Raw genomic sequence first — 25,770 nt, 5'->3', positions numbered from 1 at the left:
TATTCATTGTCTAATCTCATATCACAACAATATGATTAAAATATAAACAACTGACTTACTGTTAGTAACAAGATTTTGGCGCACCCCATCGTGTTACACGTATATTAGATACTATGCATGGACATTACTCGCATTTCGATTCTCAAAGTGCCCCTTTCCTGGGGAACCAATTCAATTTTTGTCCGGATTAAGCTCGATCATTTACTGTCACGATGAATGGCACAGAAATACATCACTTCTATCGCTGGTTTTATGAACGGACAGGTAACATGATCAGTGGAACGTCACATAGCCTGCCATGACAGGTCACCCTCTGCGCAAAAATAACCCAGCAGTCCTACGCTAAACCCCCTACGTCCGAATGCATCCGCCGTCCAATGTATATCGATGAATCTCCCTTGGTTGTTCTTTCTGTCAAGCTAAATGTCGAATATCATCAAAGTTCATCAAGAAAACAACGAAGAGGGTTTCAACAAAAGAACTTTTAAAAAAGTACATCTGAGAATGACTACACATACAGCAAATGACGCATGCCTAAACTTGCAATCAATGCCACACGGGACATTAACATACGTAGATTATTATTTTAAGCGTCGAATTTGAAATGTTATGGGGGGGGGGGGGGGTGATATCGTGAGAGAGAAATATACTTTAAAATAGAGATAACTAAATCAAACTTAATTTCATTTGTATTGCAATTTCAAATTTATCACTCAACCTGAAATAAAAGTTGTGCTCATCATTGTTACATTCATACTGCAATATATCATTATCATTATCACAAAATGTAATTATATTTATAGGCTTGTGTATTCAAATATAAAGGCTTTCGAAATGTTAGGAAGTCCGGAAATAAAGTGCATAGAGAGCCGTGTGGGCAATATTCCGGCTCAAGAAATGTGCACTTTTAGGTTTCCGACACGTCAACCCACTCCGCCATAGTTTCTCCCTATCTAAATCCTCGAGATTAGGGAGCATTCGTTTTTTACGGGGGGGGGGGGGGTCGGTGGAATTTGAGGTATGAATTAAATGTAAAAAGCAACCCCCCCTAAAAATTACTTTTCTAAAATTTGACCCCCCCCCCCTAAATCCATCAATTGTAAAATGTGACCCCCCCCCCCCATAAAAAATTTTCACTTGATTTATAATAGATTTATGAAACACTTGACTTATATGAGTGTTTGTTCGACATATAACATAATGGACCATGAAACCTAGTCCATGTAGTTCCGTGACTTCCAAGTAGTACACTGTCTGCCTGATCTTGTTGTGTGAAAGAGTTCATTTTCAATGTCACTGCTATCACTTTCAGAGTCACTTTCCGAGTCACTTTCCTCTGATTCACCCAATTCATGTATCACTACATGTCCATCTTCTGATTCACTGTCTTCGTCCATCTCATCCTCTTCATCGCTCTCCTCCTCCTCTTTATCCCTCTCATGGTTCACTCTCAGACTTTCCAGTGTTGTTTGACACAGCTGCCTGCCAATGTGTGCTTCAACTATTTTCAGTTTGTCTTTTTTTAGCATCTTTCTCTCAGTTGTCAATTTATGTCTGTTCATGTACATGTCCAGGTCAGAAACTTTCAGCTTACGTAATTCACTGTTTCTGTACAGTGCATTCCAGTCATGGCTGTCATGTTTGTATTCTGTTTTGTACATTTTTTTGTCAATTCTGTTGTTTTTTGCTATGATTCCATACAAATCTGTTGTAAAAATTGACCCCCCCCAAACCATTGGATATAAAATTTGACCCCCCCCCCTAAAAACTGCTTTGTAAAAGTCAACCCCCCCCCCCGAATTCCACCGACCCCCCCCCCGTAAAAAACGAATGCTCCCTTAGGCATCCATTTTGTGCACATCGGTATAAAAACCACCCATACCCTTGCTAATGACTATATAAAATACAGAAATGAACTTTTAAATTACTAAATTCAACCTACATCTTGTCTATTCTGTCATTTCATGTCCAACGTTCAATAATAAATCTCTACCAATGGCCTCATTTAATGTCAATAATGGTTTTCAAGTAACAAAATTGTTTATTAACAACAGGGTGTATTTTAAGGTTCCCAAAGAGAATATTACGCTGTCACCTAGTAGAAGTTATTAGATAAGAAGACAAAAACAGTCACTGAAGAGAAAAGAACAAATAAAAGAAAAGCTAGAGGAAAGCTCAAATAAAAATTCACCCAAAAACCAGTCTTGTGCAGTGCCAGTGACATTTCTCTGGTAGTCTGCAAAGCTGGCATGGTCAGGGTTGTGCTATAGCAGAGCTTTGAATTGGTCACGTGCATGTCTATCAAACGCGACTACATTACTTTGCGTATACTGTTTACACATTGATGTGTATACAGGCATGTCACAGGGTCTGTCTTTGTACGTGTATCAGTACCTGTGTGTACATGACTGCAAAAATTCCTGTAGGTACACTACTGATACATTGATGTGTATACAGGTCTGGCACAGAGTCTGTCTTTCTACGTGTATCAGTACCTGTACGTATGTACATTGACTGTATACATTGCTGTGAGTACCCTGCTGATACATTGATGTGTATACAGGCATGTCACAGGGTCTGTCTTTCTATATGCACCAGTACCTGTGTGTACATATATACATGTATGTCACAGGTCTGATTTTATCATGGTGTCATTATTGAACATGCACATGCACATGCACATGCACATGCACATGCACTTGAAATATTACTTTATACTGTTTTTGAGATATTCCCAAAAATTATATACCTGTACCAACAGACATGTTTCATACATGTGTAGACAGTCCTGAAATCTAATTTTCAGACTTTTAGACAGACATATTACATACATCTCATCATGTACATGCATCCCTTTTTCATCCAACTAAATGAGATGAGTACTCGAAATTTACTTTTGTATCACTCTATTTTGTTGAAGCAAAAAACGAAAATGGCAACAAGCATTGCCGCCAAAGAAGTCAGAGAAGGTATTACATACCAGCAAGATATTGGACTTTCAGAATCATACCAAACTGACGAAATTCCTGAACCAATAAAAGCACCTAAGCAAGTACCAATTGATTTAGGACAGTATACCCCAGTTATCTTTGATATTGAAACAAATTCTGCATGTAAGTATAACTGCACGAATAAATAGTATTCGTACTACATTTATATGGTAACACATGATAGCAAGGGTAATATGATTTATGGCATGCCTATGGGATAGTAGTAATGACAGTAATATTTATGATGCCTGAATGTAAGGAAAGTGTATCATCAATATCACTGTTATGACTGCTAGCCTAAAGATGGGCAATAAATCGTGATATTGCCCTTGATTTCGTGTGTTATTTTATTACACTGAACTACTTTCTAAAACCTGAGTCAAAATTGGGATGCCTAAGTTGAATTGGTTATTGCCACTGAAAAAAATTACCATTTGAAATGTAAGTATATGAAATATACAGTTGACAAAGTTTTGGGAAATTGATAAGCTTAGAGTACAGTTAGTGACCACTCTGAGACTTATGATTTTACTGTTCTTTTGTATTAGCTGACTGACAAATTTAAAATGTGTGTCAATAATTCTGTGTATTGTTTGCTTGCCTAGCTAAAAACAGGCTTTTACTTGAGAACAACCATTTGTTAGGTACAGAACTGAATTCACCAGCAGATGTTTGATTTGACACCATAGCCACAACATCACTCACACAATATATGCCTTGAATATATGTCATCCAACATGGAATTTCTAACGTATCGATAATTTGAATTTAACAACTGAAATGTAGGAATGTGTGACATGTTATATTTCATACATCCTTATTATGTACCCAGTATAACTTCCAATATAGTTCAGTGAAGAGCATGCGTATCAAACCTGTGCTGTAATTATTACTGAACTAATGTGGTGTTCATTGTATTGCAGATTCAACTGCTGAAATAATCCAGCTTTCAGCTAGGTATGATCAACACCAGTTTGAGAAGTATATCCTACCCAGGCAACCCATACCTCAGATTGTATCAGAGAAGACACACTTTACGATTGTAGGAGGAAAACTGTGCTACAAGGACCAACCAGTACAGTGTGTACCAAAAGAGACTTGTCTGACGAAGTTCTTAGCTTTTTTGAAGAATGTTCATAATCCCATCTTAGTTGGTCATAATTGTCGTTCATTTGATTGTCGTTATTTAATATTAAATCTTTACAGGATACCTCTTTACTTGACCAGTTTCTCACAACTGTGGCAGGTTTTGTTGATAGCTTACCTCTATTTCAATCAATTTTACCAGGTAGAAATTCTTACTCTCAGGAGAGTCTTGCTAACGATTATATAGGCCAGATATATGATGCACATAATGCCACAGCTGATGTTATCATGTTACAGAGGTTAATTGAAACATGTAATGTATCACTGTCAACTTTGTTAGAAAACAGTTTTACATAACACTGGATAGTTCAACACCAGCAATACAAACATCAACAGTTGTGTAACTACACTACCCTAGTTAGTCTTGTTGATAACAAAGTGCTTAGCAAATCTATGGCTCTGAAAGTAGCAGGGTCTGGTTTGTGTTATCGACATCTTCATTTAGCATATCAGAGAGATGGTTTCAATAGCTTAAGGGATTTATTTTCTGAAGATAGTGGTGGTACAGTAAGAGTTACTAAGTCTGACCGCATCATAAACAATGTGTTTAACTTTTTTAGTCTAAAATGAAATATGAAATAAATAAGAATATGTTCATTTTCTTTGTTGATCTTCAAGTAATAGACAGTGAACAGGTTTACATGCTCATGGTTCAAATAACAGGGTACCAGACCCCAAGTTTTACATAGATAATTGACTAAACTCGTTAACTATCTAAAACTCTTACTTTAATACAGCATAATTGGTTCAATAAGAAATGTTCACAAAATTGTGACAAGTGTTTCAACTATTTTACTGTATTATGTGTATTTTTCCTTTACAAATTTGTCTGTTGTTGATGGCATCACTACAAAATCCGATGATTGGGCTACACTGACTGCCTGTATAAGCTAGAGTATTTTTTTAACCTTGTTTGTTTGTTTGTTTGTTTGTTTGTTGTTTGTTGTTTGTTTTTCATCTTTTTATACTGCATGTACAGCATTTTCGAATATTTAGAAATAGAAAGGGCGCTTTAGAAAATATGGAGACAATAAGCAATGCATATTCAGTATTATTCCTGTAAAGGAAAGAGAACTTTAGGAGTCAATTTTCACCTATGACTAATTCTTTGCAAGAACATTCCACATCCATCAGATATTGTTACCAATGGTGCGAGGCCATTTTACAGTTGACCGGTCAACATAGTCAATTCTAACCCCCCCCCCCCTCCCCCCGCCCTCTTGAAGTCAGTACTATTTCAGACACAAATATGTAATGTGACAAATAGTGCCCCATATGCAAATTGAGGTCACTATGGGTCAATAGTCCATATCATGTGATACAATCTAAGCCAATCACTGAAGGCTGTATGAATATAATAGAAAATATTCACCTACATAACATAATGGATATATAAGCATCAGTAATATATATTTATTGTAAAACTTTGCATAACATACAATGAAGCGACATGACATTTTGAGTACAATGAATATTTCACAATATAAAAAGTAATCAAAAATATACAGAGAAGGATTAAATCCAAAACACTATAGTTATATTTTTTATGCTTTTAATGTACAATATACTTGATATATACTATTATATGAGATAAAAGAATTATGCTTTTGAATTATGAATTATGTTATTGTTAAAGTGGCCATATAGACGAGGATTGGGTATTTATTTTGGATTTTTTAAATTTATTTAAAACAACTTTTTCATCACGTCCTACTTGGAAAATCAATGTGACACAACAAACGCCAAGTCCTTGTTTGTAAATCAATAAATTTCGAAAGGCTGATAAATGTGTAAAAGTTTTGTTATTGTACATACAATAACAAAAATTTTTATCAGTTTTTAGCACATTGCAATGTATTGAGTTACAATCACAGACTTGGTCAATGTTATTTCACATTGAGTTGTCAAGTAGGAAGCCATGATAAAATCGTTTTATACATTAAAAATCCAAAATAAATACCCAATCCTCAGCTATATTGCCACTTAAGTATTTTAAATATACTCAAGTATTTCACCAGAGTTGCCTATCAAAATGATGGTACCTTGTATGGTGAAACTAAACAAGTTTTACCAGATTAACCCTCTCTGTTACCAAGGTTACCAAACCTTAGCAAAAACACTGATTATAATACTGATTAAGAAATTCAAAATTGATGATGACTATCGGTATGTTCATGGCCCTGATAATCATTGATGGTGCTTTCTTCCTAGATCCTGGAGTTAAAGGTAGAATATTTTTCTGCGACCATTTCCCTGAAAATCAAAGGTCTTCACATCTCTCCAAACATTGCTATACTAAAACTTGTTCCTGGTCTTTTTTTAAATAATAAATGAATCTCCCGATTACAGAAAAATCTAATCTGGATGCCAACTGTGGTTTCTAACTACAGTCTACGTCAGAGTCCCTCAATCAGCACAGAAAGTTGTTCATCCCGACAATCAGTGAACCCCAGCTGCTATAGTGACGTAAACAGTGTATAAGTAGCATCCTGAGCTGACAAATATACCATATTTGGACATTACATAACTTTGCCAATAAACACTAACTTTATGAGGGACTGTGTTATTGGTTAGAATTTTGTGATTGATTAACAAAGACATGATGTTAATGACTGTGAGGGTGGCTGTGGATGAATTTTAAATTACATCTCATGCATCTCAGGACTTCTAGAGTAACAACTTTGACTAGACTGTGAGTGGACATATAAATCGTAATGATACAGTATAGGAATGAGACTAAAAAAAATCAACAATCTTTAATTTCACAGAAGTATTCAGTGGCCATTTTCGATTTTAAAATTGATTATGTAAAATTCCAATATAATTTTGACCTCTAATTTATAAAAATTTGCATGGTGACCCCTGATATTTTTTATCTTGGATGTAACAGAGAATGGGTTGGAATTTTCTTGAAGACAGTAAGAGAAAAGTGTAAGACTTTTAATTCCATGACACTCATTATGTAAAACGTTAATATACAGAATGTAATTGTTGGATCAGTACTCTTCTGTCTGTCTGAGTTAACTGGTTTGAGTGTTTCAATAAATGCAAACGGGTTGATAACCAACACAAAATCAGTGACAATATCACTGCAAATCAAAGTTGTTTCATTAAAAAATCAATGGTTTTGTTGTCATTCTAGTTTCCAACCAATCAGAGATCATGTCACTGTCAGTCAGAGCTGTTTTACCAACCAATCAGTGATCATGTCATTGTCATGTCATTGGCTACTTGTACATAGTGTGTACATAGAAAAGGACAATCTTACGTAACCTTTTTTTGTCATACTGGTCCTCGAGAAATATGCAATCATTTTGGAAAGACATCTAATTCAAGGCATATAAAGCATTGTTATACAGAGGCAAAGGGGAAAAACAAACTTCCAAACACTCTTTAGTAGTAGACTCTCATGTCATATGTTCTTTCTGAATATCGGTCGACAAAGATTCACATGTGCATTTGAAAATTTTGCTAACAATTTTCAAGTTTGTGTTTGAATCAAAAGTTTACTTTGATACAGCACTATACTTTATTGACATGAATGGTAGTCATAGAAACTATACTTTATTGACATGGATGGTAGTGTAGTCATAGAAACTATACTTTATTGACATAAATGGTACTGTAGTCATAGCAACTATACTTTATTGACATGAATGGTAGTCATAGAAACTATACTTTATTGACATGGATGGTAGTCATAGAAACAACCTAAATCACTCCTTTGACTTTCAATACTTCTTAGATTCAATAGCTAGTCTGTCTCTGCCCCTTGTACGATGGCGGTCATAACGGGTGGCATGACGGTCATAGTCACGACCACCGACAGCTCTGGAAGATGGGAAGTACTTGCTTGTCTTGTCACGCCAATCTTGGTCAAAGGTTGGAGCTTCCTCTGCAACAAAACAAACAGAAAAGAATTTTACCTAGCAAAACCAGTGACTAGGGTCTGGCTCATGGTGGTCAGCGGCTGTCAGGTCCGACCACCTTTCACAATTGCTGACCTTGACTCAAAGGTTGCCGACTGTAACTACTTGAATGCATTTTTGACCCTCCCCTTGTATTAATCCATCATTGTCACTTAAGTGTCATATTTTCTGTTCAAAGATGATATCTTGGCTAGTGTATGGTATTATCATATTTATCAGAGTTGGCCATATGGACAGATGTGACCCATTTATTGAGCCACTCTCCACAATGTCCCTGCAGGCTAAAAATACTACTTTTTTCTATACAGTATAAATTCAGAATATAGTGACTGGTGCTAACCATATCCTTGGTCAAAATTTCCTCAAAACATCAGAAGACTTTCTTACTTTCATCCATATTGAGGTACTCCTGATGTTCTTTTTCTTCTCCAGAATATCTGTTACGAGATCGTTCCATGACGTGGCCACGCTCACCTGAAAATGAGATTTTGGGGAACAGCAATCAATGGACAATAAGCCCAACTGAATCTACAACAGAAATCAAGTAACCCTAACCTATTCTCTTAGTTTTAACACAGTCTTTGTATTTGTCAGGACAAAGAGACTGGGTATTTGTGATAGTATCACAATAGGTTTTCCCATACACCCTTGCAGGAATTCTCCAAAATGGACAAACATGTAGCAAGTGCAATACATATTTCATGGATGTATGTAGGTGTGTTTAGTCACTAACACTCTTGTACAGTTCCTGAAAAGGCTTTGCTGAGACCCAGAGTAGAAGCGAAGTACAAATACTCACCAATGTGATGACCGACAGCCATTTTCTCAGTTCCGGTAGTAGAATCTCGTAATGCTTTTTTCGTTTCTTTAATCTGAAAGAGGAAATGGCAATTGCAAGTTACAATATCACAATACTTACATACATTTCTGAAGTAAAGCTATGAGATTTGATAATATACTTAACACCTGACCTTCTATTCTGATGGTGAGTAAAGCTGTATACCAAATTAATGCTTTTAAAGGCACTGTTTGTATATGAAAAACTGTGTGTGGTCACCAGTGTGCCCTCTAAGCCAATTTGACATGCTACTGATGTATACATTCTCTAGTGATGCGCCAAAATTTGGTGTCCCCCTCTCTCTTACTATGTATTGACTCATAAGAAATGCCAGTTTTTATCATTTTGACTCACAACAACAAAATGTTGCTATCATTAGCGGGCACCACTGGTGGTCAACTCTACTAAACAGTACTGAAGGGAAAGCAACACATTGATACAACTCTGGTAATCGCGGCTTCAATTTACTATTAAAGATAGACACAAACTAAAACTATTGTTGTTCAATGTGGTAGATTACACAAGTGGGTGATAGTGGTTCCTCTGTTGTGTGAATCTAATCACCCTGGGATCATGTCAAGATAGTGTAAATATTGGAAGTCCCAAAACAGTACACTGCAATATTATAGAACGCTATCAGTAAAATACTCTCTGTGACATCCATCCTATGAACTGGTGTATTTATATGTGTGTGGACACTTGATAAAAACTAGTCCTTTTTCTCCTTACTTGTACTTATTTGTGTAAAAACAAATACCCACTAGGGAGAAAGAGGATTAACTTTCAGAGATGCCTCCCTACTGAGACTATAATTAAACCAACATCCATGCAGTACCTTATCACGGTTGTATCAACATGCTGCGGCAATAGTTTTAGTTTGTGTCTATCTTAGAAAACTGAAGCCTTGATTAGAAGAGACATACTTATCAGTAATAGCCACATCAATGCCTTGTTTCTTGTTCAATATTATACAGTAGAAAACATGACAAGACCATAGAAATAAAACTGTAATTTAGAACACTTACCCCTCCAGGTGCTGTTTTGACTGATGAGGTAGCCTGATAATACTTGGGACTCTCATCTTTATCACTCTTGGAGTAGTGTGTGACTGACGTCTGGCGGTAAGAGTGGGCGCTTGGATCACTAGACAGTCCAATCTGTAAGAGAAACGTCAAATAACGGTAAAGTTTGTGACTGACGTCTGGCAGTAAGAGTGGATATTTGGATCACTATAGACAGTCTATTCTGTGAGAGAAACATCAAATAGCGCTTAAGTTTGTGACTGATATCTGGTGGTAAGAGTAGATGTTTAGGTCACTATAGACAATCTATTCTGTGAGTGAAACATCAACTAGTGGTAAAGAATGGTGACACAAAGACATGAAAATAGGCCAAGGATGAAAACGTGTTACTCTCCCTTCCTTTACATACATATATGTGCATCTCGAAAAGAACTTTGCTGCTAAAAACAGAATTCTTTCTAGAATATAGAAAGTTTACACATGAAATACATTTATACCATGACTTCTTATATACAACAAATATACCTGTTTTGGTGTGAAATCTGATATTTAAAACCTGTAATTTTACTAAAATATAAACATGTGATTGCAGGGAATAGAAGGCTTAAAGATATTAAGTTATCATGACTTACACTATCTCTGTGTACACTGTCCATCATATTACCCATATGGCGAGTCATACTTTCCATCATTGACCTTTGACCTTTATGAAAATCTTCCATTACTGCTGACATGCTGGAGAAACCATCATCAAAGCTACCAAACTCCTGCATAGCACCAGAATCCTGAAATTGTTCCAAAAAAAATAAGGAAGTCATATAAATAATCTGAATTTTAAAAAAAAAAAGTGTGTCTTGTTTTTTTGTTACTAAACCTTCTGTTTTATGTGGAGCTATTGTCATATCACATATGCATGTCTGCTGACGCCCATGAGGCAAAGTGTGTCCGTGGCAAGGACATTAACTGGACAATGAGTGAGGAACAAGTTTCAAACTGGTGTTTCGGAGCAATTACATGTGGGTATGTAGTGTGCAATCATGAAATGACTCTCTAGAACCCAAAATTTATAAAAATTATTTTATTTCCTGGAGTGTTGGTCCTAGACTGTAAGATATGTCGTGTCATTCTGCCCTCACTGGCCTCCTCTGTGGGAGAGGTTGACCGATGTGTGAGGGCGCTCTGTCATGGCATACCTTAGACTATGTTGTTCCCCATTAACAGTAACTTTGATATGCTCTATCTAATGGTAATGACTTTTAATAAAAGACGCCTCAAGCTTGCTGGGCATTCCTACATAAATACAAAGGACCCAGTATCCAAACTTGTCCTGTGGTGTCACCCAAACATGGTAGAAAGAACCGAGGCAGACAGAAATACACTTTCCCTAACATTGTTGCGATGGATATCGGGCTGCTGCAAGAAGACTTGGAAAACATGATGGAGAACAGAATAGAATGGGTGAAACTGTCTCTAAAATTCCGACACTCACCGACTAGTAGTAGTAGTTTAATTAAAAGTAGTAAACTACCATGAATAAGAAATACATCATCCAAATAACATTTTCATGACTAAACAAACAATATTAGAATGGTTTTCTACCTTTTTGCCGATTGGTCTTCTCCCTTCTTGTCCATCAGTAAGTGCTCTTTGTCTGGAATCAGTCAAAGATCTCAAGCCACCGTGATGAAATGGAGCACCTAGAGCTCTATCAAACTGCTCCATCATTCTGTCAAAATCTCTGTGCCTATCCCTGTCATTGAGGAGATTAATGTTACAATATTACTAATTATGATGAAGCAATCATTTTACTGTGTGTCACATTCCACCGTTGGTGGCGCTGTATTATGTAACTCAGAATATGCTGGATTTGAAGAGCGCCACCAATGGCAAGAGTGTGACTGTAAATTATAAAGTGTGTCAACTGAGGTCAAGCCCTAAGGGTCAAATACAACCTGTAACCACAAGTAAACCTTAATATTTCAGTATGAGTTACATTCATTATAGCATTCATATTATGTAAAATGAAATAGTAATGATTTCTTTAGCTAATAATGTTTATTTTAGCCTAAAAATAATATTGAGTCACTCCAGCCCCTTCCAGAGAATTCCTCAGTGAAGTACTTTTAATTTGCATATCAATAGGGACAGACTTTGGACAGTTGCATTGTGATTGTTTCAGTAGTAAACATTACATTAGGGTTTCCCTAACAAGTTGATACCTCTCATGTGTTTGTGTGATGATCGTTGGTAATTCAAACTCAGTCAGGTGGTGGGTAAAGACTAGACTTAGAGAAGCAACTAATTTTGTAACTTTTATGGTTGATACATGTAATATTTAGGAATACAAACCTTGGACTAAATAAAGAAGATACTAGTAAGAAGGTAAAGAAATTAAGACTGTTTCATGTACATTTTAAGATATCCTTAAAAAACATAGATCTCAATGAGATTTATACAGTAATTGTCAGTTGTGATGGTATCACTCACTCCTGCCATTCACTTAGCAGACATTTTATGTGGTCTTATCGTCACCTAGCAACATTATCTACAAATTCAAAACATTAGAACACAACACAGTTGGCTTAAATGGATAATTGAACCAGAGTTGGAGAATATATTATTCATGGTTCCAATAATCAAGAGGACAGTACAATATAGTTACTTTGGAATGGTAAATTGCAAACGAATGTGATGTTTCAATTTACTATGGACCTTGATCGTTTAGTGATTTAATTATTCAGTATAAATGAACCAGGGTTATTTTACACTTGATATGAACACTATAAATGAGTGTGGCAATCAGTGGAACTCTTTCCATGGGTCAAGATAGCTGCAAATCGAAGATTCTTTAAGTTCTGGCTCAATTATAGAAAATTATTTTATTTCCATCACCTGATTCTTGTACTTATCAATATACTAATTACAGCAAAGTACTTTGTGATCATAATTTTGATGATAGAAGTAAATATACACATATTTTAATTTCTGATGATAAACTTCCATGTGGAAGAATTCTCTTGGTGTATACAAATGGTTTCCAAGTAATTTGTTGAACTTGAAGGCTCGCGTTTACGTTCACGTGTTATTTTTGTTTTGTATACAATACTTGCTATTAAAGGTCCGACATGCAGTTATGCAATATATTGATTTTTTGCATTTGCAATTTGCAAAGAGGAAAATCTACGATCACGGAAGTATATTAGAACAAATAAACAAAGCGAGTTTTAGACAGTGTTAAAAGTAAATGGGTAAACAAAACATCCGCAAGTTGTACCCATACGTGTCACTGTCGACAGTGAGTTACGGTACTTGATCTTCGTGGTCCGATTTCCGACGCTAGCTTCGTTACGGCATAGCGTCCTTAGATACACGAAATGTCAAAACGTTCTTTTAAGTTTTCATCAAGATTTTGGACAAAATTGTCGTAGCTCCTGAATCCTTGATCGCTCGATCGTCTTACCTACATAATGACAGCCTTGTGCATTTGTAAATCTTATCCGAATACCGAACATATTATATAAAACTTGCTACTGTTGGTACATTAGGGCCATGAAAACCACTGACACTGAAGTGTATGATTTACGTACTTTTAATAACTTATAAAAAACTACACAACATTTAGTTTTGCTTACCCGAAATCACTGAAGAAGGGGTCTTCGAAGTCTCCCAGCATAGTGTTAGGAATTATTTTAACCGCAAAATAGACTACCTTCTAAGTAAACAACACCAAACGATGCAACCGGAGTTTGCAACGCCAGGATAGGGAAATCGACTGACTCCAGAATTTTCCAGTAGTCTCATAAACAGCGCCCTCTAACGGATGCACACTACGCCAATAATATTCAGGCGTAATATTAACACAATGTATTTTAATTTCGCTCACAAATCATTAGTTTTCAGTAAATTAGACATATTGTGTAAATATTTTCATATTTTGATATAGTGAAAAAAATATGTTTGAACGAACGAGGGTAGTAAATTGCACATGCGCACAATTGTCACAAATTGCGTTGCAGCTGTGTACATGTATTCGTAAATATTATCGTGAAACTCGGAGTATTCGAACAGTGAAAGACTACAACAGCCGTAACGTACACCTCAACACATCCGTTTAAAACGGGGATTTTTATCCCCTAATTACTTGCATTCCAGGAGGAAAGTCCACACTTCGCCAGTTGTATCAAAATGTACGGCCGAAGTATGTTCGGCGGTTTCGAAAATGACCCATTCTTTGCCGAGTTTAGGTAAGCTTGTTTATTTTCGCTACGTCTGATTCAGTTTTGAAAAATGTCATGATGTTCTAGTTTCGTTGAAGGGGTCACACATCACTCTGTTGTGTTCCTTATCAATATGTCTGTATTATAGTAATAGGGTACAATATTTTGTCTTTAGTATGGCTTCACACCTAAACGTGTTAAAAATGGTTTATATAATCATGATATTAATACTAATAGTGTATGACGACTATACCTAGAACACAATGTACACGAGACGAGGTGAACCATTCGTAAAACCCTCAGGTCAAAATCTTTTGTTAATCCTCTTTCAACAACTCCGTTTTTACATGTGCACTTTCTGGTCACTGCATTGTTTATTTATCTATGATCTCTTAATTTATATAGTACACAAAACAATTATCACTTAAAGTAAAACAAACAAAATGTACTCGATGATTAAAGGCCAGGGTTTCAATCCCAGGTTCTTACATTAGTGTTATCTTATCAGTGGAGCCATGAGGATTACATAGGATTATTCTTTTGTTCTGGGCCATCTTTTCCTATAATTTTGTCAACAACTGTTTATCACATCGTACTGTATGTTTAATCCTTTTTCAAAGTGAACCTTTAAAATCACAAAACACAAAGAAATATCAGTCAACAAGATTAGTAACACAGAGAAATCAAACACTCCTGAAGCATACCGGATGGTACCCAACCACAAGTGTGATAATTTCACACTGGCTTAATTCCTCTGTCATCCAGTTCATCACTTTATCCTGTATTCTAACATCCCTAACCCTAATGTCACAGTCTCCTTCATTTTATAAACTTTATCCTGTATTCTAACATCCCTAACCCTAATGTCACAGTCTTCATCATTTTATCAACTTTATCCTGTATTCTAACATCCCTAACCCTAATATCACAGTTTCCATCATTTTATCAACTTTATCCTGTATTCTAATATCCCAAATGTCACAGTCTCCATCATATTATCAACGTTATCTTGTGTTTAATTTTGCAATGAGATTTTGTGTTGTTTTTTTCAGGGAGCAACAACGTCAGATGAGTGCAGTCTTCAATGACTTTGGTTTTCCTTCCTTGTTTCCTCCAAGCCCCTTCAATGCAATATCTGATGGAACCGTTATGGGAGCACCTCATATGAGAAGGCAACCAGTACATCCCACACTGGTAAATCAAAATCTAACTGTTTGCATTGTTCTCTCTCATGGTCCACTTAGTAAGAGATAGGGAAACACCAAATTTTGGTGTGTCACTCGAAATTGTATGCATCAGTGGCACGTCAAATTGTCTTAGAAGGCACACTGGTCACCACATAGTAAGAGATAGGGAAACACCAAATTTTGGTGCATCACTAGAAATTGTGTGCGTCAGTGGCATGTCAATTTGGGTTGGAGGGCACACTGACCATGACTTAGAGGGAACACTGGTGAAAACAGTGTTCTGGTATCACTCATAGTACCTAATAGAGTCATGATGGGTGAATGGGTAGAGTGGCCAGCTTGGAATCTGCATTTCGCAGGTTTGAGTCCCATCGCTGCCGTTTGTTTCCGAGTGGCTAAAGTCCTTGGGCAAGATTTGAACCACAACTGTGCCTCGGTCAACCCAGCTGTATAATTGGGGACCTGGTAGGATAGAGGTTGCAATGTGAATGCTTTAATCCTATGTGCTTATAAAGGCTGCAATGGATTGTATGCTCCCCCAGAAATTGAGGAAGTAAAGGGCCGTTGTGGTGCTATAGATCCATGCCAGGGGTAATAATTGTAAAGTGCTTTGAGCACAGAGTGAGAAACTGCTATATAAAAACCAACATTAGTGTGATTCTTAAGATTATCTGTGTTGATAAAGGATACTTTATGAATTATGATTCAGTGTGTTTGAAATCACCATATTTTTCTTAATATTTAATAAATTATGCATGTGAAGGTATAATTGAATAAATCAAAGCAGTATTTTGTTTCATTCAGCAGGAAATACTCATGACCTAAGGGGCTTTGTCACTACTCATCTCTTAAGACTCATAGAGACAGAGTCCCTTAGGTTACTTGTATTTTCCTTGGCTGAATGAAGAAAAATATTGGAGAATTGACCTATGGTTGTTTTTGTTTGCATTTTACAGGGTGGTGCTATGGTAGCACAGCCATACACTATGTTTGATAATTCGTTCCTTAACATGAATAGTATGATGATGATGAACATGCAGCCAAACTTTGTAAGTATACTGGTAGTACAGTAGTAAGTTGTAACTTTGTGTTTGTCTACTTGTTGTTAAAAATAACAAAAACTGTCCCATATCTGGTGATCCATATATGCTTTATGGAGACTTCATGTGTCTATACCTACAATGTATATTTTCAGGGGATTCTGCATCTATGTTGTCAGAGGAGAGTGCATGTACGTGTATATTGTCAGGGGATCTGCACCTATATCATCAGGGGAATGTGAATGTATATGTGTATTGTCAGGGGATCTGCACCTATATCATCAGGGGAATGTGAATGTATATGTGTATTGTGAGGGGATCTGCACCTATATCATCAGGGGAATGTGAATGTATATGTGTATTGTCAGGGGATCTGCACCTATATCATCAGGGGAATGTGAATGTATATGTGTATTGTCAGGGGATCTGCACCTATATCATCAGGGGAATGTGAATGTATATGTGTATTGTGAGGGGATCTGCACCTATATCATCAGGGGAATATGGATGTATATGTGTATTGTCAGGGGATCTGCACCTATATCATCAGGGGAATGTGAATGTATATCTGTATTGTCAAGGGATCTGCACACAATGTCGGAGGATGTGCACCTATATTTTCACAAGTGTGTGTGCCTACCAGTATGTTGTCAGGGGATCTGCACATATAATGTCAGAATTTAATCTTGTGTTTTCATTATTTGCACAGCAGCAAATGGCTCCCAACCCACATACCCACACATTCAGCCAATCGTCAGTCACCTCATTCTCCAACAATGGTGAAGTTTATCATGCCTCATCTTCTACCAGAACAGCACCTGGAGGGGTAAGTTTAGAAATCATATTTCCATCTACGGTGACACAAAATACTACAACACACTACTACCACACACCATCACAGTATTCCTATATACCATCACACATAGAAAACTACCACAACATACAGAAAATTTCCATCACAATATACCATCTACCACCAAACAATATACCCAGCTACCACCACACACACCCACTACCATCACCCTATAATATCCAACCACTGTCACTCATACCCAACTATGATTGCACACAGGAAACTACCACAACACTATAGCAAACTATCATCAAACTCTATACCCATCTACCATCACTCGAAGAAAACTACCACAACACACAGAAAACTACCATCACAATATACCATACTATCATCAAACAATATACCCAGCTATTACTACACACACCCAACTACCATCACACGCAGAAAACTACCACACTATACCAACCTATATATACCATCTACCGGTACCACCACACAATATACCCAGCAACCAGCACACACACACACACCTAACTACCATCACACACAAAATACTGCCACAACACTATAGCAAACTACCCTCACATCATGTCCAGCTATCATCACATCCAGGACACTACTATCTTAGATGCAGCAACAACACTTGAACTTGCAGATTCCAAGCTAGCTACTCTAACCATTTGACCTTGGTGACTACAAGTTATGATATAGTCCACAAAAGTTTGATTCTGTATATATTGATTTTAACTTTCAGATCAAAGAAACAAGAAAAGCCGTAAGAGATTCAGAGTCTGGTGTGGAGAAAATGTCAATTGGACATCATATATGTAAGTTAAACAAAGCACACGTCAATGACTTTCCATTCATTGCAAACTCTGTATTTCCATCATTTATCCATATTTTCTTTTTGCCAGATGGTGTTTTTATAGGAATAGTGACCTGCTGTGTGAACAGTCTATCAAAATTTCAAATCTTTGTGTGATCTGAAATATTAAAGCAAATTTGTTTATTATTTAAATGATTTCAGACGAAAGAGGTCATGTGATCGGGAAGTCAAGAAACAGAAGAACAGGAGAGGAAGAGGAAAATCAAGAATTCCATAATATAGAAGAAGGTAAGGGGGGGGGGGGGGGGGGGTTGAGATATATACCTTAAAGTGGCCATATTGATAAGGATTAGGTATTTATTTTGGATTTTTATTTTATACAACAATTTCATCATGGCTTCCTACATGAAAATTCAATGTGAAACAACATATGGCAAGTCCTTGTTTGTAAATCAAGAATTTTGCAAAAGATTGAATAAATGTAAAATGTTTGGTATTTTACATACAAAAAATTTGTTCACTCACAGATAACTCCATACTAGTCAGGATTATAAGTTATTTTATCTGATAAAACATTTTCAATAAAATGTGCCAGTTGCAACTAGTTTGGTGACTTTTGTTAATTTTACTACAGAGAAGATTGATAATCGGTAATATAACTTGACTGAGTAAATTCTGCCTATATGTGTGGCAGTTAAATAACATGTTACCATGGTAACCGTGTTTTGTTTGTTCATGTTACAGGTGATGCACGTACATTTGATCAAGAATGGAAGGAGAAAACAAGTAATTACCACAGTAGTAGCAGTAGACAGTCTGCCATCAGAAGTCGACCATATGACAGACATGATAGACTAGCCATCACCAGTGGCAGAGAGTAAGTAGCTCAGAATTGGCTGAATCAATCAATCAATCAATCTTTAATTCTTATAAAGCACATTACATTAAAAATAATCATGATGCTGTACAACTTATTGGAAAAATAAAAACAGACATACAACACAACAAAAATACACTATTTGAAAATAAAAATGTTAAAAATGTCCCAATATTAGAAACGTATTAGTAAAAAGGTTCACTTGCAAATAAGTATAATGACTAGTTATAAAACAACTTTAAAAGGTAAGTTTTCAGACTGCTTTTAAAACTGGTGAATGAAGAAGCAACTCAGATTGGTGATGGCAAGGCATTAAGTAGACGATGGGATCAGATTGAAAAAGCTTGGTTACCGTAATACGTAGTACTGCCAATAGGCTGGTGTAAATTTATGGTACCATTGGATTAAGAATGAAGGGTACGACTAGTGGCTCGTTTTGTCAGCAATTCACTTAAATAAGATGGTGCAAATCCATTTATGAATTTAAAAGTAATACATAAAATTTTGAATTCAATTCGCTGCTGAACAGCCAAGCTTTCTGTAAACTATCGATAGATACAAATTATGACTACATGCTGGTATCAGCAATTGAGTGGACATTGGTTGAATTGTATTCACAGTAGGGTAACACTTGTGATGACTTCTATAATCTTGTAGTGCACACCTAGGGGACTTCCAGTGTTTACCTGTCTTGATCACAGGGTGATTATATTCACACAACAAAGGCTCAACTATCACCCACTTGGGTATCTACCACAGTGAGCAATAATTTGATGAAATTTCCCCAATATTGTTCTTTATTTAGTCAGGAAAATTACTCATGACCTAAGGGTTGTCACTACTTGTCCGGTGACTTGTAGTAACAATCCGTAGGTCACAAGTATTTTCCAGCTGAATGAAGAAGATATTGGGATAATAACATAATTATACCAGCGCCAGTATTATCAAAGAAAAATCACAGAAACTTCCGAAAGTAATGGCAGTTTTGAATGTTTTGACTCATATTTCGAACACAGCACAACCAGTGACGTTGTTATGACATAGATGCACGTTGTCGTGATGTAGAATGACTAGAGTATATATTCCATATTTTTTGTTGAACCTGGCTTGTGCATGGAATAATGGTTTTAATTGTGTCTGTCTTAGTATTCTGAAAAGCTCGGTTTCAGTTCTTTGAATGAATAGGCCATTACAGACTGAAGACAGGAAATTGAGAATACAGCGCCCTCACTCAAATTGGGGGTATCATCACCTCATTGTACCATTTCTTAAGAGCTTTGTCCCCAGGTATTCTGTAGAAGTTAGTATAATCAGGGAGGTTTTTTGTGTATTGTTCAGACATCAAGGAAAGCAGCAGTGCTCTATGATTAACCCAGTAACCTATACCATGTATACCCCCAAGGTACACACAGACAGGAAGTAGAGTGCCACCATGGTAAATTTGGAAAGACCTATTTTTGTTACCTAAAATAGAATTTGTAACACTAAGGCATACTTTTCCATATCACACCCTGGCAGAGTTTACCCAATTATGGCAAGTAGATTAGTATAAATAGTTGCAAGTCAACTACCTCTAATCCCCATTTCCTGGTATCATATAATCATTTATCATAAATCAAATGTATTATATATATTTATATTTCTGGGAATAAAAGAATATCAATTCTGTGTATTTTGTATCATTTCTTACAGATATAAACACCACCATAGAGAAAGAAGCCCTCCCGGATATGAAGAACCAAGAAAAAAACCAAGGAAAGATTATAATCCCAGTAAAGAGGAATCTGACAAAGAAGATTCATCTAAAGAAGATTAATGAAAAATGTGAACATTTAGTTTATATATGTACATCTTAACCTACTCTAGCTGCAACTGGCACTTTTTTTTCATTAAACAATCAAAGATATATTCACTAAAAATTGGTCGATTATTTATACAAAGACAGTGTATTTGTTAATTAGTGTTAATATTACTAGAGTCTGTCGGTAGTGTAGTAGTAGTAGTAGCAAGTTTAAATCTTGAGCATTGATTTTGAATCTGTCACCATGTTCAAACTGTACTGGCATAACTGGACTACCATTTTTCCAATCAGGCAACCACAATATATTCACTGGAAAGTGTTAAAATACCAATGATTACACATTTTCTATGTTAAGGCCAAAAAAGAAAGAATTGTTTTTCAAGCCCATGCAGTCTGCACATCCAGGGGAAACAAAAAAAATAACCCTCCCTACTTTAGTGAAGACAACTGCAGAGGCAAGCATGAACAAACAAATAACGTTTGCCCTACATACACACTTGCTCTAAAGTACTAAATAAAAAGAACAGTAACTGTCATAAATAGTAGATAAGTGACAGGTTTGTTGAGAATAAAAAAAAAAAAAAAAAAAATTGCATCATCGCACCACTTTAGACAAAATGTCCTGACCAGAAACAATTCTTTTTTTTATAGCGTAATGTATATTATCCATAAGCAGTACAGAAACAGGTTGAAATCATGATCGCCATTGAGGGCACTGATTTTTGGGTCCGCACCCAAAAATCAACTTGATTTGATTTTCATGTATACAGCTACAAAAAATGTCTTTACCCACGGGTTATGCAATACTGTTCACGGTGTATGATATTACACGAAAGTTATTGTACCTAAGAAAACATTTTCAAAACAAATTTTCAAAAAAACACATCCCAGTTGCAGCTAGTGTGGCTTTAATTAAGAAAATATGATGAATTCAAAAACTGTGTATTTATTATTATTTTTTCATAAATCAACTCTATGTAATCTGATTATCTCTAGCTTCAATATGTAACTTTTTTCTTGTGATGTCAAAGTTCTATATTCTGTTATTACTATCAGGGATGAACAATGTATTTCCTTGTCATGTTCAAATACAATTTGTTAGCACTGAGCAGCGGTACAGTAGTGCTATAGTCATGGTAAAGTGTCTGTGTGTATGGATGTCTGTGTACCAGTAGATGTGGAATCATGATGGACGAATGGTTAGAGTGGACGGCTTTGAATCTGCAGGTTGCAGGTTTGAGCCCCGTCGCTGCCGTTTGTTTCTGAATGGCTAAAGTCCTTGGGCAAGATTTGAACCACAATTGTGCCTCAGTCAACCCAGCTGTATAATTGGGGACCTGATAGGATAGAGGTTGTAATGTGAGTGTTTTAATCCCATGCGCTTATAGAGGCTGGAATGGATTGTATGCTCCCCAGGGAGTTGAGGAAGTAAAGGGCTATTATGTCGCTATAGATCTGTAATAGGGTGTGGTAATAATTTGTGTCAAGGTGAGCAAATGTTCAAAACGAGATTATCATATTATCTAAAAAGATGTGATTTTTGGTTTCAAGAAAATAAAACACACCCAAAAAAAAAATGATGAATGAGTCTGAAATTTGGTTTGAATGTTTTTGAGGTTCCCTGATTAAAAACTGTTCCACAAATTATTACTAAATTGTTAATCTGCACGTTTTTAGTCAAAAACTCCTATCTTAAAATATACTAGGGGTAGTCAAGTGAATGCACATTCTAAAATATATACAAAAATATACATACCAACCACAAACATGCCCGTGGCAACAAACCAGCAACAGTGTCTTCTACCTGTGTGACAACCGTGATGAGTATGAATCAAATTACTGCGACTGAATGATGTCCCAGTAATCAAACCCTCCAGTTGTTGCTAAATTCTACAGTTGTGCTACAATGCCATTGGCGCTATGTTTTTAGTATCCAGATTTAGATACAGGTCATTTTATGGGTTAGGTGACATCAAGTAAAGTATACTAAAGGGTGAGATGTCTTTTCATGTCGGGTATCATACTATGGGTCAGATGTCAGATGAAATCAAGTGAAGCGTCGTAAAGGGTCAGATGTAATTTGTTGTCAGGTATCATACTTTGGGTCAGGTGTCATTTCAGGTCAGGTATCATGCCATGGGTCATATTTCAATTCCAGTATCTTACTATGGGTCAGATGTCATGTTTTGGGTCATATGTCATACCATAGGTCAGGTCATACTTGAGTCATTTGTCATACCATAGATCAGGTCATACCTGAGTCATTTGTCATAACGTGTCAAATGTCATCTTTTGGGTCAGGTATCATGCCATGGGTCAGATGTGTTATTTCAGGTCAGGTGTCATACCACACTGCCCTCGTGCATCAGATAGGCATGGCATGACACATCTTAACAATGCGTCTGTAAGGTATGCCATGACGGAGCGCTCTCGTGCATCAGATAGGCATGGCATGACACGTGTATCATAATGCGTCTATCCACAAATGATTCTTTTATTATGATTTTGACATAATATTAATTTCATGACATTAATATATAACAGTTAGTTGTTATGTCCCAATATTTTTCTTCGTTCAACCTGTTTTGGATGCTTTGCTTTTGAAGAAGTTGTAACATCTTTATGTCACCTTTCTAAAACTTTGAAGTGAAATTGATAAACGTAGGCAGCCATATTGGAAAAGCAGTTAACATTGAAAGTATGAAAGGAACTCTGTGATTGGTCAGTTTGCTGATGGATAATGACAGGTTGTAACTGTTGAGGGTGCTCTATGCTATATGAGTTTCAATGACTTTCCTTCAAGGCAGATAATTAAGAGGCAGATATCGTAGTCATAACGCCTCGATTATTCAAAGATGACTTAATAGTGAACTCTATGAAATGAAACATGACTAAAATAGAGCACTGTCTCAGGAACAATGACCTGAAACGGTTCAATTTAAAGTTGAACACCACTCCGGGAAATAAAGGCGAATTCATCAACTTTGGGTCTGGGAGAGTCACTTCATAATTTCACTTCGCATAAATTTCACATGATTGCAACCCCAGTTTACCTTCAGTGTTCTCACACTGGATCACTGTTGCATCATGGGACTTCATAAATATGCATAGTTATGGGATGAACCATGGGTATTCTGAGAGCTCATCCGAAGTAATCAGAACTTGGGTGTTTCTTGGTAATTGTGTGAAATGTACGTAATGTGAAGTCATGAAATGATTCTCCAGAATCTGAAATTTAAGAACATGCCTTTATTTGCAGTGACATTCCCCACTGTGTGTCTTGACTTGTCGTATGGCAATGGCAGATCAACTAGAGGGAATCTAACACAGAGACAAACTAAAACTATCATTGAAGCATGTTGATATTAAAGTGGCCATATGGATGAGAATTGGGTATTTATTTTGGATTTTTAATTTATAAAACAATTTTATCATGGCTTCCTACTTGAAAAATCAATGTGAAACAACATATGCCAAGTCTTTGTTTGTAACTCAATACTTAGCAAAAAGCTAAAACATACGTAAAAAGTTTGTTATTGTACGTACAATAACAAAGATTTTACACGTTTATTAAGCTTTTCCAATTTATTGAGTTACAAACAAAGACTTGGCATATGTTGTTTCACATTGATTTTTCAAGTAGGAAGCCATGATAAAATTGTTTTATAAATTAAAAATCCAAAATAAATATCAAATCCTCATCCATATGGCCACTTTAAGCTATCGACTTCTGGTGATCATTTACACTCATAGTAGGGTGGTATTTCTGATAGCAAGTGTCCCTCAAGTGGGTGCACAGTAAATCTCATTCAGTGTCTACACTATCTTGATTACAGGGTGATTATATCTACATAATTAAGGCATCGCTATCATCCACTTGTGATATTGTGTATGTACTACAACAGTAGTTTTAGTTTGTGTCTATCTTACTTTTCCTGTAGCTAATTTTCCATAGCAATATCGTGAGTCAACTTGCTTCTGAGAATTGTAATCAAGACTTCAAGATTTGAACTGGAAATGTTCCCATAGAGCATAGACCCTCCACCAATCTTGGTGGATCCAAGGGTCTATGCTTAGAGTGTATAGTTGTTTTATTGTTATATTTAGCTTTTTGAAAGACTTGTAATGTATGAATTAATACAGAATAGTTCTCTGTTTGTTTGGGTAAAGCAAACAACAAATACACAATTAAAAAAACAACAACACAAATCTCTGTCCTTGTCCATTCTTTGATAGTGTGCAAAAATCTAGACTCTTGTAGAGTTGACAGTGACCTGTAGAGGGCACTGTTTACTGAATTTAAACAATGGCATGACAGTATTTTGTATCGGGTGCTGTTTACTTAGTCTTGAACTTACATGTTTGGCTCAGTTTTCTGTAATCTCTCTCCACTGTATAGTCAAACACCTAGCACAACATTCTGTTCTTACCATTGACAGCAGTATTTTAATGCTATTGGAGCATTAATGTGATGATGTAATTATTGCATTCTTATGTAATGTGACTTGCTTTCAAACTTGATATTTAGTTTGTAGTAAATACGCTGTTCACCATTTCCTCAGTAGGATATTGAGCTAGATTTCGGTAGCTTAGGTCCATTTGATTATATATGGGGAGAAAGATCATTGAAAACTATTAGCCCAATGTACAGGGTATAGTAAATAGACTACCGGTGTGTACTGTACTGTTTGTTGATACATGTGTGAACAAATTCGAATTCTCATTTTATTTCCTGGTTTAAGACAGAAGTAGCTGCGACAGAAGGAAAAGCGCTCAAAAACAAACAAAACTTCAAAAGCAACAAATGCTACAATATTATTGCCAGCTAGGTCAGGAGTCATGTTAATTGTGTATGATTTGGGTGCAAAGAGTCTAGAGACCTTGTTTGGAGCATAAAAAGTCTGGGAAATGTATGAATGGTCACAGTTTATATCTCCGCACACTGGTCGTAAATATTCATCTACTTTACTGTCAACACTTCAACAAGTGAAGTAAACGTGTGTACACATTGTAAACGCGTTGTTGATCCGGTTGGCTGGCCCAGGGCCGGATCCGGCAATAATGTGCTCAACTGTGGGGGCGCTGTAAACAGTTCAATCTA

General features: G+C 36.3%; 3 protein-coding genes across 4 annotated transcripts; 2 read left to right on the top strand and 1 right to left on the bottom strand.

Annotated features, from left to right (window-relative positions):
• Nucleotides 1-2,932: 2,932 nt before the first annotated feature.
• On the top strand, nt 2,933-4,433 carry LOC144451728 (uncharacterized). The gene is made up of 3 exons (XM_078142631.1): nt 2,933-3,113; nt 3,914-4,032; nt 4,197-4,433. The coding sequence occupies exons 1-3, from the start codon at nt 2,933-2,935 to the stop codon at nt 4,431-4,433; spliced, it is 537 nt and encodes a 178-aa protein (XP_077998757.1).
• A 1,139-nt stretch (nt 4,434-5,572) lies between these two features.
• On the bottom strand, nt 5,573-13,716 carry LOC144451453 (myeloid leukemia factor 1-like). Its single transcript, XM_078142291.1, has 7 exons — nt 13,558-13,716; nt 11,525-11,675; nt 10,558-10,710; nt 9,929-10,060; nt 8,865-8,937; nt 8,453-8,539; nt 5,573-8,031 (listed from the first exon to the last, which is right to left on the bottom strand). The coding sequence occupies exons 1-7, from the start codon at nt 13,596-13,598 to the stop codon at nt 7,868-7,870; spliced, it is 801 nt and encodes a 266-aa protein (XP_077998417.1). The 5' UTR covers nt 13,599-13,716; the 3' UTR covers nt 5,573-7,867.
• A 158-nt stretch (nt 13,717-13,874) lies between these two features.
• On the top strand, nt 13,875-24,848 carry LOC144451135 (myeloid leukemia factor 1-like). Of its 2 annotated transcripts, none has more exons than XM_078141909.1 (8): nt 13,875-14,169; nt 15,195-15,336; nt 16,286-16,378; nt 17,082-17,195; nt 17,920-17,992; nt 18,193-18,279; nt 18,736-18,868; nt 20,561-24,848. In XM_078141909.1, the coding sequence occupies exons 1-8, from the start codon at nt 14,111-14,113 to the stop codon at nt 20,682-20,684; spliced, it is 825 nt and encodes a 274-aa protein (XP_077998035.1). In that variant the 5' UTR covers nt 13,875-14,110; the 3' UTR covers nt 20,685-24,848. The 2 variants fall into 2 exon arrangements, with proteins under 2 accessions (XP_077998035.1, XP_077998034.1); XM_078141908.1 differs by having other exon boundaries at nt 13,879-14,169; nt 17,079-17,195.
• Nucleotides 24,849-25,770: the final 922 nt, after the last annotated feature.

This window comes from Glandiceps talaboti, chromosome 21, assembly GCF_964340395.1.
Source record: "Glandiceps talaboti chromosome 21, keGlaTala1.1, whole genome shotgun sequence".
Lineage (NCBI taxonomy): Eukaryota > Metazoa > Hemichordata > Enteropneusta > Spengelidae > Glandiceps > Glandiceps talaboti.
This window is presented reverse-complemented; position numbering and strand designations above follow the sequence as displayed.

What these genes read in the sequence shown, in the direction of transcription:
- LOC144451453 (XM_078142291.1), bottom strand. Translation starts at nt 13,598, where the DNA reads ATGCTGGGAGACTTCGAAGACCCCTTCTTCAGTGATTTCGG. An exon ending in CCCTTCTTCAGTGATTTCGG is followed by an intron (nt 11,676 to 13,557) that starts GTAAGCAAAACT and finishes CCTCAATGACAG; the next exon opens with GGATAGGCACAGAGATTTTG. An exon ending in GGCTGTCGGTCATCACATTG is followed by an intron (nt 8,540 to 8,864) that starts GTGAGTATTTGT and finishes TCTCATTTTCAG; the next exon opens with GTGAGCGTGGCCACGTCATG.
- LOC144451728 (XM_078142631.1), top strand. Translation starts at nt 2,933, where the DNA reads ATGGCAACAAGCATTGCCGCCAAAGAAGTCAGAGAAGGTATTACATAC. An exon ending in TATTGAAACAAATTCTGCAT is followed by an intron (nt 3,114 to 3,913) that starts GTAAGTATAACT and finishes ATTGTATTGCAG; the next exon opens with ATTCAACTGCTGAAATAATC. An exon ending in AGAAGACACACTTTACGATT is followed by an intron (nt 4,033 to 4,196) that starts GTAGGAGGAAAA and finishes AAATCTTTACAG; the next exon opens with GATACCTCTTTACTTGACCA.
- LOC144451135 (XM_078141908.1), top strand. Translation starts at nt 14,111, where the DNA reads ATGTACGGCCGAAGTATGTTCGGCGGTTTCGAAAATGACCCATTCTTT. An exon ending in TGAACATGCAGCCAAACTTT is followed by an intron (nt 16,379 to 17,078) that starts GTAAGTATACTG and finishes TTATTTGCACAG; the next exon opens with CAGCAAATGGCTCCCAACCC. An exon ending in GCCATCACCAGTGGCAGAGA is followed by an intron (nt 18,869 to 20,560) that starts GTAAGTAGCTCA and finishes CATTTCTTACAG; the next exon opens with ATATAAACACCACCATAGAG.